The 18,443-nt window shown below is 39.9% G+C and overlaps 1 protein-coding gene across 1 annotated transcript in view; it reads right to left on the bottom strand.

Moving 5' to 3' along the window:
* Window positions 1–937: 937 nt before the first annotated feature.
* The window catches only part of LOC109929875 (potassium channel subfamily T member 2-like), a 636,785-nt gene continuing 619,279 nt past the window's right edge, over window positions 938–18,443 (bottom strand). Inside the window, exons 25-26 of the mRNA XM_048602052.1 lie at window positions 7,926–8,010; window positions 938–1,506 (exon numbers count right to left, since the gene is read on the bottom strand). Coding sequence (XP_048458009.1) covers window positions 1,389–1,506; window positions 7,926–8,010 — 203 coding nt within the window. The 3' untranslated portion in view covers window positions 938–1,388. The remainder of the gene's footprint in view (window positions 1,507–7,925; window positions 8,011–18,443) is intronic.

Consider the following 18,443-nt stretch of genomic DNA (forward strand, 5'->3'; position numbering starts at 1 on the left):
TTTCCCACCATTTACCCGAACATATTTTAAGTTTATTCAATGGGAAACAAGATCAAGAGTATTTCTGCCACAAATATTAAAGAAGACTATATTGCAAACACCTAATTTTCCATTTCAGCTACACGTTCAAGGAAATGCAGCTGGTCTTATGTTAAATTGAATTCATAGCTGTTTTTGATAGCTGCTTGACTAAAGGTCACCCTTTTCCTAGAGTGTACCCTTTAAAAACACGAACAGGCCCTGTCTTAACAATATCCAATCGAGCACGTAAGGCTAAAATTTATCTGCCAATGCTCACAGTAATCAACATAATTTGCAACATATTTCATTGGGTCCACTCCACTTGTTTGCATGTACTGAAATTTTTTCCAGAATTAGTGACAGTGCGTATGTCTGCATGTGTTTGTATTCCTTCTGTCAGAGTCAGTAATAGTTGGCAGAGGGGGTGGAATTTCAACAATGAAAAAATACTTGTCGTTGCAAAATGATAAGCTGTATTACAGAGACTATTATTTAACATTTCAGGAGCTCCAAAACTCTTCTATCAATGTTAATAAATGATTCTGGACCTATTATACTGTGGTTAAATTCAACTGTGATCTTTGCAGATCCCGGCGTTGCTACAAACAAGGCCCGACCCTGCAAAATAAGCTGGGAACGGGAGAAAAAGGAAGGTAGAAAAACAGGTTTAATAGTCAATCTGCCATCCCCAATACTCAGTACAGGGTTTTGACCCAGACGCTCACCGGTCTAAAATCCTTTCGTAATTAATCAAGCAAGTAAAATGGTTTTGGTAAATGTAAACCAGAAAGGCCAAATTACAGAAATCTGTATCTTTCAATTATATTTTAATTTACTGATATATATGGAATTATATATAAATTAACTTTTGGTATTAATGCATGTTAATACATGATTGACTTCCAGTGAACCTCCCTTCTCCCACCCTTTGACAGAGTTATATTCCCAGTGCACATTAGTTGAGGACTAATTAGCTGTTAGTCTTTTATAAACCAGCAACAGGTGGATATCTGTAAGTAGAATTCACTTCACTGTGTTTCTTCTCTATTATATGCATTTTCAACGTTATTACTGATGTTTTAAGAAACAGGACCATAATGATACGATAACAGGCTAGGTATTGACGAAAAGCTCCAAGCTCGCTTGAACCATTCTTTGACTTCATCGGTGAGTCAGATTAATCAGCTCTGCATTATGCCATACATTGTTTACTTGATTTAGTCATAGTGAACAGTGTTTTCAACAATTTCATAACACAATCCTGTTGGTTTCTTATCCAGTTTTCTAATGGAATGCTGAAAACTGTAATACTTCTTGCTGAAAGCTTGCATTAACACTTCTGTTTCTGCAAAACATTGAGTGATTAATTAAAGCTGTGTGTCGTCCTTTGTGTCCTGTCCACCCCCACTATTGTTGCAGACACTGATCTTGAAACTGGGTTTACTGTTTGGTACGTAAGCCAAAGGATCAGGTCGGATCAGGTAGCTGTAGACAGAAAATAAAAATGAGAAAATTAATTGAAAAAAAGGACAAAGAATAAAACAGATTAGGAATGAAACGATTGAGAAAAATATTCAAGCAGGAAGAAAGCTATTAAATTGAAACTACTTGTGGTTTATATCATGTATAAGTTGAATATTGTTTAACATTTACAGTTCATACACAAACTAATTCCTGCGTTTATTAATAATGTACACCTCCTTGTTCATGATGCCTAATTATATGTAACAATTTAACTGAGATCTTCATTTGATCTGCGTTAAAATTAACCAAACTTTATGAGACTTTATTTTAGGAATATTATAACCCATGGTAATGAGAGTACAAGACTGATTTTAATTCCTTTCATTCATGTAAAAGTACGAACATGATGAAGTTATATCATGTTTAGCTCTTACGGTAAGCTCTTCATTAGATTCTGAAAAAATCCATAAAACCATTAATAAATTTGTTCAAGTCATTTTGCAATCATTTCTCAAAGCTCAAATAATTCAATTTCCGAAATTCTAGCATTTCAAAAGAAATTTTGTAATTCACTGCCTTAATTATTGCATTAAAAATTGTTCTGTGAATACCGAAATCTTAAACTGAACTCAGATGCCAATAAGGTTAGAGAAGGCAAATGTCTCAAGGTACACTGGAGTCGAGGATTGACAGGCAATACTGTAGTGGAAAGAGGTACATTCTGACAAGAAGAAAAAGAAAAATAGACAGAGAGTGTGAGAGGAGATTGGGAGATAGCATAAAAGGAAATCCAGTAATCTTTAATAGGCATAAAAATAATGAAAATAAAACATTAAATGAGCACTTTGCATTTGTCTTTACAAGAAAAAAAATGCTGCCAAAGTCGTAATGAATGAGATACTGGATGGACAAGATGAAAAAGCAGGTATTTGACAGGCTGACAGGCTAGAGTTCTTAAAATTGATAAGTTACTAGTTTCAAGTTGGATTCATCCAAGGATATTGAGAGAAGTAAGGTTGGAAATTACAGCGATCCTGACCATAACCTTCCAACATCCTCAGGTATGGGGATAATGACAGGAGGCCAGAGAATTGCAAATGTTACACCCTTGTTCAAAACAGGGTGCCAGGATAAACACAGTAACAACACACCAGCCTGTTTAAACCCCATGGTGAAAAATCATTTGGAAATTATGATCAACAAAATTATAGTCACATTGACAAATACTTTGACTAAGAAAGAAAGGTAGCATGGACTTGTTAAATGCAAATTGTATTTAATTAACTTCGTTGACATTTTTATGAGAGAGAGTTGATGTGGACTTCCAAAAGGCATTTGACAAAATGCCATATAATAGGCTTGCCAATAAAATTGAAGCCCATGGAATAGGTGCAGCAGGGCATATGGATATGAAGTTGGATGAGTTTCAAGAAACTGAGAATAGCAGTGAGAAGCATTTGGACTGGACATACGTATATAGTAGGATTTCCGAGCATTTGGCATTAGTGAGCTTTTTTTCAAAAACTGCCAATGACTGAGTTGGATGCATAAGGCACAGTTAAAAATTGGAGGTAACTTGGGAAACATTGGGCTAAATCTTCCCATTTTTAGACTGTGTGATTTCAGGGACTTTCCAGCATGTGTCCTGTTATTTGCACACCATGACTTTTCTCACGCAATCTTCCGCTGCTCACCTTATTAATTGTGCATCTGAACTCCACGGCGCCCATTTCGTTCAATCACACAACAACAGAGACAGACATGCTCGCCGCTTCAGAGAAATCCAGTCACTCATCCTGTGGGCATCCCATTTAAATCCCAGCCGCACACCACTTCAAATGCTACAAGTCACGAAATGGCCTTCACACAGTGGTGCTTGACCATTATCACAGAGGATATGTCTCAGCAAGAGAAGCTAGCAACTTGTTTTGCCATCGAGGGCTTTGGAGGTGCTGCTGGTGGACAGGATGGTGGAGAGGAGGCCCAAACCATCCTTAAACCTGGAGATCACCACCGGACTCAGCCTAAATCCCGTTTCTTGGATTGATTGAAAGCCCAGCAGTGTCGAAGGAAGCCAATAATCTTCTGCACTCCTTCAGGGTAAGTGGCGCCATTTTCTCTCTGCTTCCTCATACTTTAACTCTGCTCCTACACCATAATATCACCAAGGTTAATGGTCTATCACTTCCACTGTTGCACGCAGCGTCTCCATTCAATGGCTCTCACCCCTCTCACCTTCCTAAATTACAAACACTTGCTGCCCTTTCTGCTCATTCACTGAGGGTACCTCACCATCTTTCCTGCTCGTGCATCACCAGGAACTGCGCTTCCATCCACATTCATCTCAGTCAATCCTTCCACATTACAGGAGCGAATGTCTCATAACTGGGTAGAGAGGGCCAAGATGGATGGCAGACATTTGGTTCCTCACCCCCGCCATGAGCGGAAGATCCTTATGACAGCGGGCAAGGATCAGGACTGGTCATGCCCGGATGCCGAGATTCCCATGTCCGGACAACATCGAAAGTTTCATTGTGCTGCTCTCCCATCACCATCATTGTTAATGGCTCTTAACATTGCTCAAGCTTCTACCGCTATGACACAACTAGTGGCCTCTCTTCTCTTATGCAGACACCAGTGGCACCCCCACAACCTCTGTAAGTCCTCCAGTTCTTCCTCCATCTCCCAAGGAGGAAACCACACATCCCTTGCAGCATGCATTGGCAAGGCTGCCTCCTGCACCCTCCACCAGCTCAGATAGTGACACCTTGTTGGTGCAGTACCCACATCAGAAGCACAATCTGGTGAGCCACAGGTCACTAGCACTTGGAGGACTGCTGGAGAGCTGCTCATGCACTAGGCAGAAGGGAACCCCTTGGTGTCAGCCTATTACTAACTTTGTAAAAATGCACCGTCACACGAACAGCAGGCAGGTTTATCAGAGTCAGGCAGGAAACTGGATCAAACATTGGAGGAGTCCACTAGCGCCATTGGTGTTGTGCTGGTTCCACGATGCAGGTATCTGGCTGTCTCTGTGGACAGGTCAGCAGCTTCCCCTGAGAACTGGGTTGAGCAGAACTCTCAGTGGAAACGCACAGAGCTGCTGTCCATCACTTTAGTTCTGCATCAGGAGCAATGTGAGAGGACGACGAGGGACAGCAATCTTGGTCCAGGTGTTCCTGCCTCTCAAGAAAACAGGGGGTGCCAGTAGGCACCCAGACAGAGGAAGAACTACTTATAGAAGCTCCCCAGAAATTTTCTGTCAGGGCAATCCGAGGTGCCATCTCCTCCCTGCACGCAATCCCCAACCCTGCAGAACTTGCAGCTGAGGAGCAATGAGCGTAAATCTGGATAGGACACTCATGGTACAGCTAGTCCCTCTAACTATAAAAATCCTCATGTCATCAGCCCAAATCTTCCAGGCTGACAGTGTCCACTTCAGAGTAAGCCCCTTCCATGTTTACTTTGCTCTGCACATGGATGTGGTAGGAAGGCAAGGCAAAAACTTAGTGCTGACATCACATAGGTAGAATGGATGACAGACCATTGCAAAGACCTTTCCAAATATGTAGATATATATGCACTTTCAATCAGTGAATCAGATTGACTGTCATTTTTATTGTAGGATGTGACTAAGTGGTTACCATGTCAAAGTTAAATAACCTTTTTACACAATCCAAAAAGGATAGAAGTTATAATGCCGAGGCATTTCTCATCTCTGGGAAGCATCCTGGGTAGCAGCAGATGGGATGGATCCATCAATCCTTGCGTTCATGAGTGCAATCAAAACCTTGCACTTCAATGAGAGCACCGAGGCCAAAGGTAATTGGAATGCCTTGTGATATGGTTTCTCTCATTCATGTTCAACACTTATGGCCAACTTGTGGGTGTGACAGAGCTATCATTCATGAGTCCGCACTTTTCTAGGGGGAAAGGTTCATTCTATCTATGTGTCTCACAAGGGAATGCACGCTCATTCAAGGATGAGACGGACCAGCCTTCTGGCACATGTTTCCACAGCTCCTTGGCTGCCTTACCGCAGCCCTCAGACTGGTTGCTCTTAACCTGCAGGACTGACTGTTCACCGGACTGCAAGGGCATGGATCCCTGAACACTGGTTGATGAAGCATCTGACTGACCATGGTCAACCCTATGGACTTAGGGTGGACAAGCCCCTTGATCGAGTGTTGCAGCACCCCTGTATTTCACTAAGGACTGCTCCCCTTTGACTTTCAGACATGGCCATTCGGTTGAAGAATCCAGAGTGTTTTTGCCATGTAAGCTGCCAGCACATGCTGTAGGTGTGACGTTCAAGTAGCACAGTGCCGTAGAGCAGCATGATCACCCCTTTGAATGACAACCATGGTGAACTGCCTGCCTTTCTGCCTGGTACAAAAGGCAACGCAAACCAGAGATACTGTGGGCGTCCGAGTGCGCAAAGTGAGTGAGTGCTAAGAAAGTAAACTAAGAGCTGTGAGGTGCATCCTATGCGGACTAATGAGATAGGTATTGGTCCATGTGAGGTGAGTAATTTGGCAGAAGCAGTGCAATGTAAGAAGTCTGTGACTTCCAAAGTGCCGTGGTGAATTGCTGAAGTGCATGAGGAGTTAGTCTAAGATCAGCCAGGATGATCTGTGTTGTACCGATGCTGACCTCCGTTGGGGAAGGTAGAGTAGATTGCCATCCATAGAGCATCCAATGAGATACTGGTGAACGGATGTGAATGTGGGATCCTGGAAAAGCAAGTGGTGAGCTGTATTACCAAGCAGGTGCTAATTGCTTTGACTCTGATGTTGGGAATTGGCACACTCTAGTTTCTTAGTAGTGGACAGCAGGATTGCAAGCTGCATATAATTGAGATGAACTAAGTGAACCTCGAGATGCAAATGAGTGGAGATAAGGTGGTCGCTGCTATTAGAGAAATTTAGAATTCACCGTTGAAACCTTAAAGGGGAAAAACAAAACTTGTCTTCTTGATGTTGAGAATCAGGTTTTTCCATTCTCATCATATTTTTCCATCTCTCACCATTGATCTAGCTGCTCAAAGGCTGAGGAAATTTTGCCCATTTTAAACTGTGAGGAGGATAATATTGGACTTCAAGAGGATATGGACAAGCTTGGAGACGGGACCTAGAGGTGGTGGATAAAACTTAACACAGAAAAATGTAAAGTGATAGGAAGACCAAGCAGAGGTAATATCAACCGAAGGATGTGCAGGAAGAGAGCTAGTGTCTTGCATAAGTGCACAAGTTGTTGAAGGTGGCAGGACAACATTGAGAAAGTGGTCAAAAATGCATGTAGGCCTTACAATTAAAGACCTAGAGTACAAAAGCCATGAAATTATGATGGCTCTTTAGAAAGCAATGGTTTACCCTCACCTGCAACGTTACGTCAAATGTTTGGCACCAACATTAGGAGGAATGAGAAGGTTTTAGAGAGCGTGAAGGAAAGAGTTGGGGGCTTCAAGGATTAAGGACTCCAATTATGTGGATACATTGAAAAATATGGAGTTGTTCTGAAGGGAAAGTTGAGAGGAGATTTGATACAGATAGGGAGGTGACGGTGTAGTGGCAATATCATTGAATTTGCAATCCAGAACCCACATTGTGTTCTGGGGGTTGAATTCTGCCATGGCAGATAGTAAAATTTGAAATCAACAAAAATTTGTAATAAAAAGCCTGCCTAATAATGACCATGCACTACATTTGATTGTTATAAAAATGCATCTGGTTCACTGCTGTCCTCTAGAGAATGAAATCTGCCATTATTACCTGATTTGGCCTCCTTGTGACCCCAGATCCACAGTGATGTAGTTAACTCTTAACTGCTTTCTGGGCAATCAGGGATAGGTAATAAATATTAGCCTAGCCAGAGGTGCCATAAACAAACTTTTAAAAAATCATGATGGATCTGGACAGAATAGATGGGAAGGAACTTTGCTCATTGGTGGAAGGGTCAAGAACCAGAAGTACAAAGATTTAAGGTGGACATGGGGAAGAACCTTTTGGTGCAGTAAGTGGTTAGAATGTGGAATGCACTGCCTGAGAGTGTAGTGGAGGCAGGTTCAATTTTAAGTTTCAAAGAGAATTTGATCTTAAAGGAAAACGAAATGCAGGGGTGGGGTTGATTGGGCAAGGTGAGACGGATGAGTGAAATAACACTGGAACCTGCACAGAACTGATAATTCAAGTAATGCCCTTCTCTGTTGTAAACATTCTATGATTCCAGAAGAGTTGAACTTTCAAACTATTGTGTGTTGGATGATTTGTCTGGAGTGTGAACTGGACCAGACAGTAAATCAGAATTTGTCATCTGGCATTGGAACATAAATTCTCCAAATTGCTTTTAACTTTCCATTCAGAGTTGATTGGCTGGAAACTGTTGGTATACCATCTAATATCCTAAAACAAAATAAATGACTTACTAAATAAACAACTTACACAACATCATTCAGTTCCAGTCTCATATCTGGTGACGGATTGATGAGGATATATGACAGAGTGTTCTGGTGGTCATTCATTTCATCTGAAATAGAGTAAGGACACTGTGAGTGACCTGTGCTGGTCAAGGAAAGCAATTCCCCAGCAACCTTACCTGCATACTATATCCATTCTCCTCTGCCATCTAGACAGTAAAAAGGAGAAGAGATAAAATTTGTGGGAATATTATTACCTCCAAATTCCCCTCTGAGTCAAACAAACATCCTGAACATGGCACATATTATTGTCTTTCATTGTCACTGGGAAATTATATAGAAATTCTTTACCTATCTACATCATCACAAGGTTCAAAAGAATCAAATGATTCAAAGAGAAACATCAACGTACATTAAATGTAGCCTTACGAACACTGTGCCTATCGCAATAACAGAAAAGACAATAGCAAGTTGTTCCCGAGGTGTTTTCTTTTAAGAGTAAACATACATCACTATGGGAAACTTCAAAAATAATTTAACATATTTCTTAGCTGTTACACATTGAGAAATGGGAAAAACAGATTAAAAATACTTCACTTTTAAAAAAATTAATGTGTAACAGCTAAAGATTTTTTATATAAGAGGAACATTTTATTTTCTTAAAGTTAAAATAAATCCGGCAGAAATCAGATTATATGTTATAAATGGAGACATTGAGGTATTCATTACTGAACTACATCACAAAATCATTCATGCTTGTGGTACAGCAACCTTTCAAGTGCCAAAATAAGTTTAGAATTGAAAGTTTGTGTTCTATTACCCAGATAAAAAGGCTATGTAGAGTGGAATATGTTGTCATAACCACTGCAATTCATTATGAAAGTTACCATCTTCTGGGCTATCTGTGGTATCCCAATCTATTGACAACAAAATTTGTTGCAACCTTTCCTTCGACCTTTCCTACTGCTTTGTGTTATTTAATACATTCGCAAGCAATTCCCTAAATCCCACTTTAATACATTCCCAGCATCCTCTTCAGCAAAGGTCAAGCTATTATCTGCCTCTGAGCAAAGAATCTTCTGAATGAAAGGCACCCTGCTGTAGGCCCTCAGCAAAAAATATGCATGAACCGTGTGAACAATGCTGCTCCTCTGCTGTATCTGCAACATAAGCTTTGTTACCTCAATAAAACCAGCACATTCCTTCTGAGGAATTAATCTTGGTGTTCAGATGAAAGTGATACAGGTTGTTCTACTTCAAAGTACATCACATAAAAGCAAGTTAAATTCATACAAAGATTTCATGTTTTAATGTCGACAGGATTTCATTTCTGTTATGAGAATGCTGGACATTTTACAAACACATTGTTAACCTGCTGCAGTACAACACAGTAACTGTAAAACATCTCGGCACTTCCTAAGGTCATGAAAGGTCATACATAAATTTATATGCTTTCCTTTGCTTTGTTTTATTAGTTGGTACTATTTTTATGAGGTACAATTAAACATATGTCATCGGATATACAGATGCAATAATTAAGGAGATAAAGTCAATGCAAAGGTTACATTAAAATTGATAGAAAAAGTGCGCAAAACTGAGTGAAATAAACAATCATTTTCAAATGCTGGGCAACAGTCTAACCTAGGACAAATAAGGGGCCAAATTAGTTTTGGAGGCTAACACAAAATTGGCAATACTGAATTGTCATTTTACAATTGCCCGAAATTTCTTTTCCATTGACATCAATGTCAAGAATCTGTCTTTAGGAGTCTGAAGCTTCATCCCTGAAATTCACTGTGAATTCTGAAATGCAGTTCTTTGTCAGTGATACATTACTGGTTTTTATACAGTTTTTGCAGAAATAATGTGGTTTGGAGAGAGCGTACCTCTATCTTCCTGATGGTCCAGGATGCATATTTCATGGAACACTCCACAATGTTTGCTTTGGTTTATATTTGAAATTGTTTCACATTGTTACTATGTTTTAGTGTGAATCATGAGACGTGCCAAGACCCCTTTTGAAACAGAAAAACATGGAAAATAGGTGGAGTAGGCCATTTGGCCCATCGAGCCTGCTCTGCCAATCAATATAATTATGGCTGATCATCCTACTCAATATTCTGTTCACGCCTATACAACATACCCTTTGAACCCTTTAGCCATTGGAACTACAGCTAGCATCACAAACACTTTCTGTGGCGGAGAATTCCACAGGCTCTGTGGACGAAGAAATTTCTCCTCATCTCAGTGCTAAATGACCTACCCCATATCCTTAGACTGTGGCCCCTGGTTCCAAACTCCCCAATCTTTGGGAATATCCTTCTTGTGTTTACCAGATCCAGGCTGCATTCAGACTATAACAAGTGTGTCAGACTCACCATTACTATCTGTTGTGTAAGTACCCTATGATTCTCTTGTGCAATGCAAGGCACTTTCTTCAGTAAGCCTCCAATTGTTCAGTAAGACGTACTTCTGTAGTATAAATTCAACGTCCTGACCATTCAATATCTGCATCTGCATTATTGTATGCTCAAATGCTAGCCTTATTAAATTTTAACTTTATGTTTGTTTGGCACAATTTTTTGCACTCTGTAGTCTGGATTTTATTCGAACATTGTTCCTCAACAGCAATCATCATTTGTTACGCAGTTTAGGCATGCAGCTGGATAATGAGGTTATTGCAATTAATGTCATCACACCATCCTTTCGGAATTAGTCAACTGCTTTTCATCTTCTGAGGACCAGCCTTGAAGATCCGCAACATAAAGTGTTTATAAATAAATTGCAATGTGAGCCTTTTAGTAATGAGCAAATAATCCTGAAATGCAAGATAATTTAAAAGTCTGAAAATACAAAAAAAAGCAACACTGTAATTTTTAACAAAAATAATGTGGCAGAGGGTGTCACTCAGTTGCTGAATGCAGTTCATGCTAGTCATCTTTCAGACTTTATGACCAGCTGATGGGGATAGGGAGCAAATAGGCTCTCGTCTTTTTTTAAAACCCTCTTGGTTGGTTTAAATGATTTTTTTTAGCATGCAGTTATCATACATCAATTTAAACTTAATTTACCAGATCCAAATGAGGGAGCCAATTCCAAGGTACCTTGAAAGGATATCCTTGAGTGAAATAAAGACGTTTTATTACATATTATCATGAAAAAGTAATAAGAATGCAATATCTGACATACAAACACATTGGGCCATTGGAAAATGACGCGAGAGAAGTAGTAATAGGGAACAAAGAAATGGCTGGGGAATTGATTAAAGACTGCATCAGTCTTCACAGTGGAAGAGCAATATCCCAAAAATTCAAAAGAATCTGGGGGAGTACAGGCGAGTATGGTGGCCATCAACAAGGATAAGGTGCTAGAAAAACTGAAAGGTCTGAAGGTTGATAAATCACCAGGACCAGATGGACTACACCCCAGTGTTCTGAAGGAGATAGCTGAAGAGACAGTGGAGGCGTTAGTGGTGATCTTTCAGGAATCGCTACAGTCAGGGAGAGTCCCACAGGACTGGAAAATCGCTAACGTGACACCCCTGATTAAGAAGGGAGTAAGACAAAAGATGGGAAATTACAGGCCGATTAGCCTTACCTCAGGCTTTGGAAAGATTTTGAGTCCACTGTGAAGGACGAGATTTCTGAATACTTGGAAGTGTATGGTAAAATTGGGTAAAGTCAGCACAGATTCATCTTTGAGGAAGTAACAAGCAGATTAGACTAAGGAGAGCCAATGGATGTAATCTACCTGGACTTCAAGCAGGCCTTTGACAAGGTGCCACACAGGAGACTGCAGAGTAAGATAAGGGCCCATGGTGTTAGAGGCAAGGTGCTAGCATGGATAGAAGATTGGCTGTCTGGCAGAAAGCAAAGAGTGAGGTTAAAAGGTCTTTCTCAGAATGGCAGCCAGTGACTAGTGGTATTCCACAAGGGTCAGTGTCGGAACCACAATTTTTCACTTTTAAATTAATGATCTTGATGAAGGAACTGAGGGTAGTCTGGCTAGGTTTGCAGATGATATAATAATAGGTAGAGGGGCATGTAGTATTGAGGAGGCAGGAAGCTGCAGAAGGATTTAGACAGGTTAGGAGAGTGGGCAAAGAAGTGACAGATGGAATACAACGTGGGAAAGTGTGAGGTCATGAACTTTGGGAGGACGAATAAAGGCACAGACTATGTTCTAAACAGGGAAAAAATTCAGAAGTCTGAAGCGCAAAGGGACTTGGGAGTTCTTATCCAGGATTCTCTTCAGGTAGACTTGCAGGTTGAGTCAGTAGTTAGGAAGGCAAATAGAATGTTGGTACTTATACCAAGAGGACGAGAATATAAAAGCAGGGATGTACTTCTGAGGCTTTATAAAGCTCTGATCAGACCATATTCAGAGTATTGTGAGCCAGTTCGGGCCACATACTTCAGGAAGAATGTACTGGCCCTGGAGCAGGTCTAGAGGAGGTTCACGAGAATGGTCCCAGGAATGAAAGGCTTAACATATGAAGAATGTTTGAAGATGCTGGGTCTATATTCGATGGAGTTTAGAAGGATGAGGGAGGATCGAATTGAAATTTACAGAATACTGAATGGCCTGGAAGTGGGTGGACAGTGGGAAGATGTTTCCATTGGTAGGAGAGACTAAGACCCGAGGGCACAGTCTTACAGTAAAGGGAAGACCTTGTAAAATGGAGATAAGGAGAAACTTCTTCAGCCAGAGAGTGGTGAATCTATGGAATTCATTGCCACAGAAAACTGCGGAGGCTGGGTCATTGAGTATATTTAGGACAGAGATAGATAGGTTCTTGATTATCAAGGGGATAAAGGGTTACGTGGGAGAAAGGGGTTGAGAAACGTATCAGCCATACTGAATGGCAGAGCAGACTCAACGGGCCGAATGGCCTAATTTCTGCTCCTATGTCTTATGGTCTTATGGTATGGTACTGAGTTTAAAAAGGAGAATGGAAGGTGTCTCGTCCAAACAAGAAGATAAAAGCATATGCAGTTTAAAGTTCTTAGAAGTTGTGAAGTGTGAGATTGAAATCTGAGTGCGTAATTCCACATCAAACAAATGTTCACCTGCACATCTGCTAATGTGGTATACTGTATCGGCTGTTCCCATTGTGGCCTCCTCTACATCAGGGAAACCAAGCGGAGGCTTGGGGACCGCTTTGTGGAACACCTACGGTCGGTTCGCACCAAACAACTGCACCTCCCAGTCGCGAACCATTTCCCCTCCCACTCCTCAGACGACATGTCCATCCTGGGCCTCCTGCAGTGCCACAACGATGCCACCCGAAGGTTGCAGGAACAGCATCTCATATTTCGCTTGGGAACCCTGCAGCCCAATGGTATCAATGTGAACAGTGGGCTTTCCAAGTTGCTTTTTAATTGGGTGCTTCTTTCAAGGAATGTTAAAACATGGGGTGAGGGAGGGATGGCATATCTTCCGGTCCTCTTGTTGTGAATCCATATTCTTCTCCCTGCTTTGCTACTTGAAAGGAGCTGCTGAGACTTTTTGTGTATTCTGGAGTCTATCCTCTATTTTTCAAAGCTGAATACACTGCAAGCAACCTTACATCTCTCAATATTTTAACATATTAATATGTGAGTGTGAATTAAAAAGGAGTTGTAAATTTCTTCATGCTAACTGAGTTGTCTGGTTTCACTGTCTTTGGATGAAATGGTAGTTTCTATGTAGCCTGTTCAGTGTATTCCGTACGGTTTCCCTCGATCTATGGTCAAGAGATCATGGCAGCCATTTTAGCTCAGCATTTGTTTTCTTTAAAAAAATCACTTTAGCCCATGAAGATGTCTGGTGTTAAAGTCAGATTCAAATTACATTAAATTATCAATCGACCATTTACTATATTTGTGAAATAGGCAGATACAACCTGATTTATATTGACCCAAAAATTCTATAATTATTCCACAAACAAATTAAACTACAAGTGACCTTCTGAGTCAAGACTAACCTGATTTTTGCTTCACAACTGTGCTAGGAACGTAAAGGGAGAAAAGAAACACTTTGTTTACATTCCAAGCTTATTACAAAGACTCTGCGAACGACAATGACATTTTCTCATGTGTGCTGAAAGACATCCACTGTAAAAGATAAGTTTTTTTTAACAATTCACCAGAAGATGTCTTTGTAAAGATAGGAGGAATATTTTTTAATAATCCACCAAATGTGATATATTTGCTTTTAAGTGGCAGGGTTTTTTTTTTTCCCTTTTAAGAATATGTCAGCTTTCAATAATTCTTGAATACAAACATCGTAAATTATAGAACAAGAAATATGACATATGATTCGACATGGTAGTCTGTTAAGTATGGAGCCAGACTGACAGCAGTGAAGTCATTATCAAAACAAGTACATTAGTCTTTTCAAAATGATGGTGAGTCAGGAGTATTTGTCAGCCCTAACAAGGGATCACTTTCAATTATTTTGCAATGAAATACTGTTCAGTTGCTTATTTCTCTTATGTAAAATTTGTTCCATGTGGCCTCTAAAGAGTAAATACAAAATGTGCTCTTCGTAAAAGTTATCAATGATTTAAGTGATGCCTGCAGCTGAAATCATTAATTAGGCACAATACTTTCTGTCTGTTGTTCAATGACCCAAAATGTGTCTTACAAAACATGCCATTGCAACAATGTTTTTGTGAAATTATTCAGTTGAATTTGAGGCACAACATATACTTTTTTTGCTTGTTTATTCTTAAAAATAACTATTGGTATTATGCATACCCTTAAATTTCAAAAATTTCAGTAAATTCTATAATTATAAGATCACATATGCATGTTTTAAAACACAGTCAGCTATGGGTTTCTTTGATAGAACAGTACTGATGAACTAAAACCTTTTCCTTTTTGCTTAATTTCATGTTTTCAAATCATATGAAGCTTTCAATCACTTTGCACATGCTATCAATGGCCCTGCTTTAAATGGTACTTTAAAATGTACGAAATTGCAGACCATTTTTTCAATCGTGCGGAGCGTGTGAATTTCATTGGTATGAAATAAATTAAGTGAGTTATTGTGGCAATGGGCAAACACCACTTTATCCTTAAGAAAGCTCAGCAGCAACTTTTTTTTTTAAACATTGCAATGGTAGGTTGAAGTAATGATGATTAAAGAACATGCTTTATCAAACTCAGGCAAAACATACACGAGTTAAAGCGAAGCCTTGTTTACGTCCATTCTCTACTGATTAACTGAAAAATGCTGTGGAAAGTGAAACTGCTTGAAGGATTCAATAGCATACTGTGACCAATTAATTCATTCATAGCCTGCTGTCAAACCTTCAGTTGAGCCAGCTTGCAGCATCAGTATTGTAATTTGGGTTATTTCTTTCTTACTTTACTTGGGTTTTAAAAAACAAAACTAAGTTGTTAATCTAAACCAGATTCAAACAAGCAAAGGAACACTTTGACAACAGCAGGTTGACCAATTATTGTTGTTGACCTTTGTTCAGGTCTCACATAATGAGGCATGACTGGATTGAACATGGAGATTTCAAGTTGATTGGCAGATTAAAACCATATGTGCTGGAAACATTCAGCATCTGCAGAAAAAGGAAGTGGAATTAATATTTCAGGTCCATGAATCTTTGGTGTTTGCAGCTTCTGTGAGTCAAGAATATAAGAAATAGGAGCAGGAGTAGGGCCATTGAGCCCGTTCCGCCATTCAGTAAGATCATGGCTGATCTTTTCATGGACTCAGCTCCAGTTACTCAACTTCTCATAGTAATCCTTAATTCCCTTACGTTCAAAAATCTATCTTTGCCTTAAAAACATTCAACGAGGTAGCCTCAACTGCTTCACTGGCCAGGGAATTGCACAGATTCACAACCCTTTGGGTGAAGAAGTTCCTTCTCAACTTGGTCCTAAATTTGCTCCCCCCCTTTATTCTGAGACTACACTCCCTAGTTCCGGTTTCCCTGTCAGTGGAAACAACCTTCCTGCTTCTATCTTATCTATTCCCTTCGTAATTCTGTATGTTTCCAAAAGATTGCCCCCTCATTCTTCTAAGTTCCAATGAGTATAGTCCTGGTCTAGTCAATCTCTCCTCATAAACCAACCCTCTCAACGCTGGAATCAACCTAGTGAGCCTCCTCTGCACCCCCTCCAGTGCCAGTACATCCTTTCTCGAGTAAGGACACCAAACTGCACACAGTGCTCCAGGTGTGGCCTCACCAGCACCCTATACAGCTGCAGCATAACCTCCCTGCCTTTAAACTGCATCCCTCTAGCAACAAAGGAAAAGTGGAGATATGATGATCAAAGCAAGTGACCATCATATCCCTACTACCTCCATGTACGTAGATCAATATATTCCCAGTACCAAAACTAAGGGTAAAAATTGTCATTCACCTTTCATCTTACTGTTGTCCTTTCAAAGACATTTAAATTGCTAAGGCAAAGATGAGTGGAATTTAAAGAGAAAGAACTGCAAACGTTTCCAAGTGGTAATACAGCAGGCCAGTCAACAATCAGACTTTGAACAGATTTCTCATTATGTGTGATCCTTCATTAGAGCTAAGGGCTTAAAGGTAAAGAAGCATATAAAATTAGAAAATGTCAAGTGGCAAGGTGAAGAACTTTGGCAAGATGAAAAGACTTGAGGAGCTGCGATTCTTCCCCTTAAGAGTGGAGAAGGTGAAGAGGAAATTTGATAGAGACATTCAAATCTATGAGGGATTTTGATGAGAGTTAGGTTGTTGTGGGCCAGCAACCAGATGGTACAGACTTGCACTTATTAGCAAAATGAACAGATAAGAGAAGAGAAATATTTTCACGTAGTAATTTTTATAATTAAAATGCATTATGTGAAAGCATGGTGAACAGATTCTGTAATGACTTTCACAAGGAATATGAATATGTACTTGAAAAAGAAAGATGTATAAGAACTTGTTGAATGTACAGGTCAGTGGCACTGAAGAACTTTACAAAGGGCTGACACCTGCACACAATGGGTTGAATGGTCTCCTCAGCTGTAGAATTCCATGTTTCTATGAAAATTCAATGGAAGTAAGAGAGAATTAGACAATATCCCAATAATAGAGAAAGGGAGAAGACTTTGTAGAAAACTATCAGATGGTATAAAAGATTATCAGTGTGGTGATAGAGACATATTGCGTGGGGGAGTTTGGAGACACAAGAGAAACAAACAAATAGATGTGAAAATAAAGACAAAGGAAAATAGAAAATAACAGTAAGTTGCATATACAGCAGATTTAAAACTCAAATGGAAGACAAAAGCAAAATGCAATAGAACCGGCAATACCAAGATCAGAATCATAGAATCCCTACAGTGCGGAAGCAGGTCATTTGGCCCATTGAGTCCGACCCTCTGAAGACCATCCCACACAGACCTACCCCACTCCCTATTCCTGTAACCCTGCATTTCCTAAAGTAAAGATCTATCACAGATTTTATCTCCTGAATTTGTATTAAAAAATCTTTGTGCCAAACAGTAATCTACCACCTCACTGCCCCCAACCGGTGAGGACACAGCCAACCCAAATCACATGCACCCTGTTCAGTCAAGAAAATGGAGGCTACAATTAAAAGGTTTGAAGTTACTAGCATCAATTTTCTAACGAGAGAAAGGTAACAACACCAAGATGGATCTAGTGATGACTCACCTCACTGTTGTTTATGAGACTCGAGTGCCCAACTTTGCCTACAAGCAACAGCAACTGCACATTGAAGGTAATTTTTTTGTTGTTTACACTTTGGGAGCACTCTCAACTTGTGATAAAAGTTAGTGGAAGTTACAAGAAAAAAAATCTTACTTTGCTGCAGGACATTTTGTAAACTCTGGTCTGAAGATTTAGCTCAGTAATTTTGGACAACTTGTTTTTCCTCTTTCCCGAAGCTCACCGAACCTGATGTGTACTTTTTTTTTTAAACTTCAATGCCAATTAAATTCATGCATTCTATTTTTATTTACTTCTGAAATTCAATTTTATTTATTATTTGTTCTTCCATCATGATGAAACAGAAGTCAAACAAATGTAAGCTCCAGCTAAACTGGGCTTGAATCTCGGATATACTTGGGCCATTTTAAAATCATGGCTTCTGTTCTCAGCTTATAAACATTAAATGAGCTGTAGCTCAGTGTGAGCACTCTCACCTCTGAGTGAGAAGGTTATCGGACTTGAGCTAACATCTCGATCTGGACTCAAGAGCAGTGCTAGGATAGTGCTGTTGGAGGTGCTCCCCTTCAAATGAAGTATTAAACCAAAGTTTTATTTTATTTTTCCCACAACCACAAGTTTTGTAGTCAAGTATCCTGTATTTCAGACACAGACATCAGCACACCTGAAGTGCAATGGGTTAGCCTCACACTGGAAGAACCACCATCACGAACATGATTTCTCCCATCTGCCCTCTCAGTGGGGATAAAAGATCCAGCAGCTTTATTTGAAGAACAGCAGGAGAATTCTTCTGTTTTGATGTATAAGGTAATGGTTCTGAAAAGGTTAATGTCAGAGATTATATTAGGAGCAACCTAGTCTGAATGTGTTGCACAGTAGAGAATCAAA

This window comes from Rhincodon typus, chromosome 10 (genome assembly GCF_021869965.1).
Source record: "Rhincodon typus isolate 14 chromosome 10, sRhiTyp1.1, whole genome shotgun sequence".
NCBI lineage: Eukaryota > Metazoa > Chordata > Chondrichthyes > Orectolobiformes > Rhincodontidae > Rhincodon > Rhincodon typus.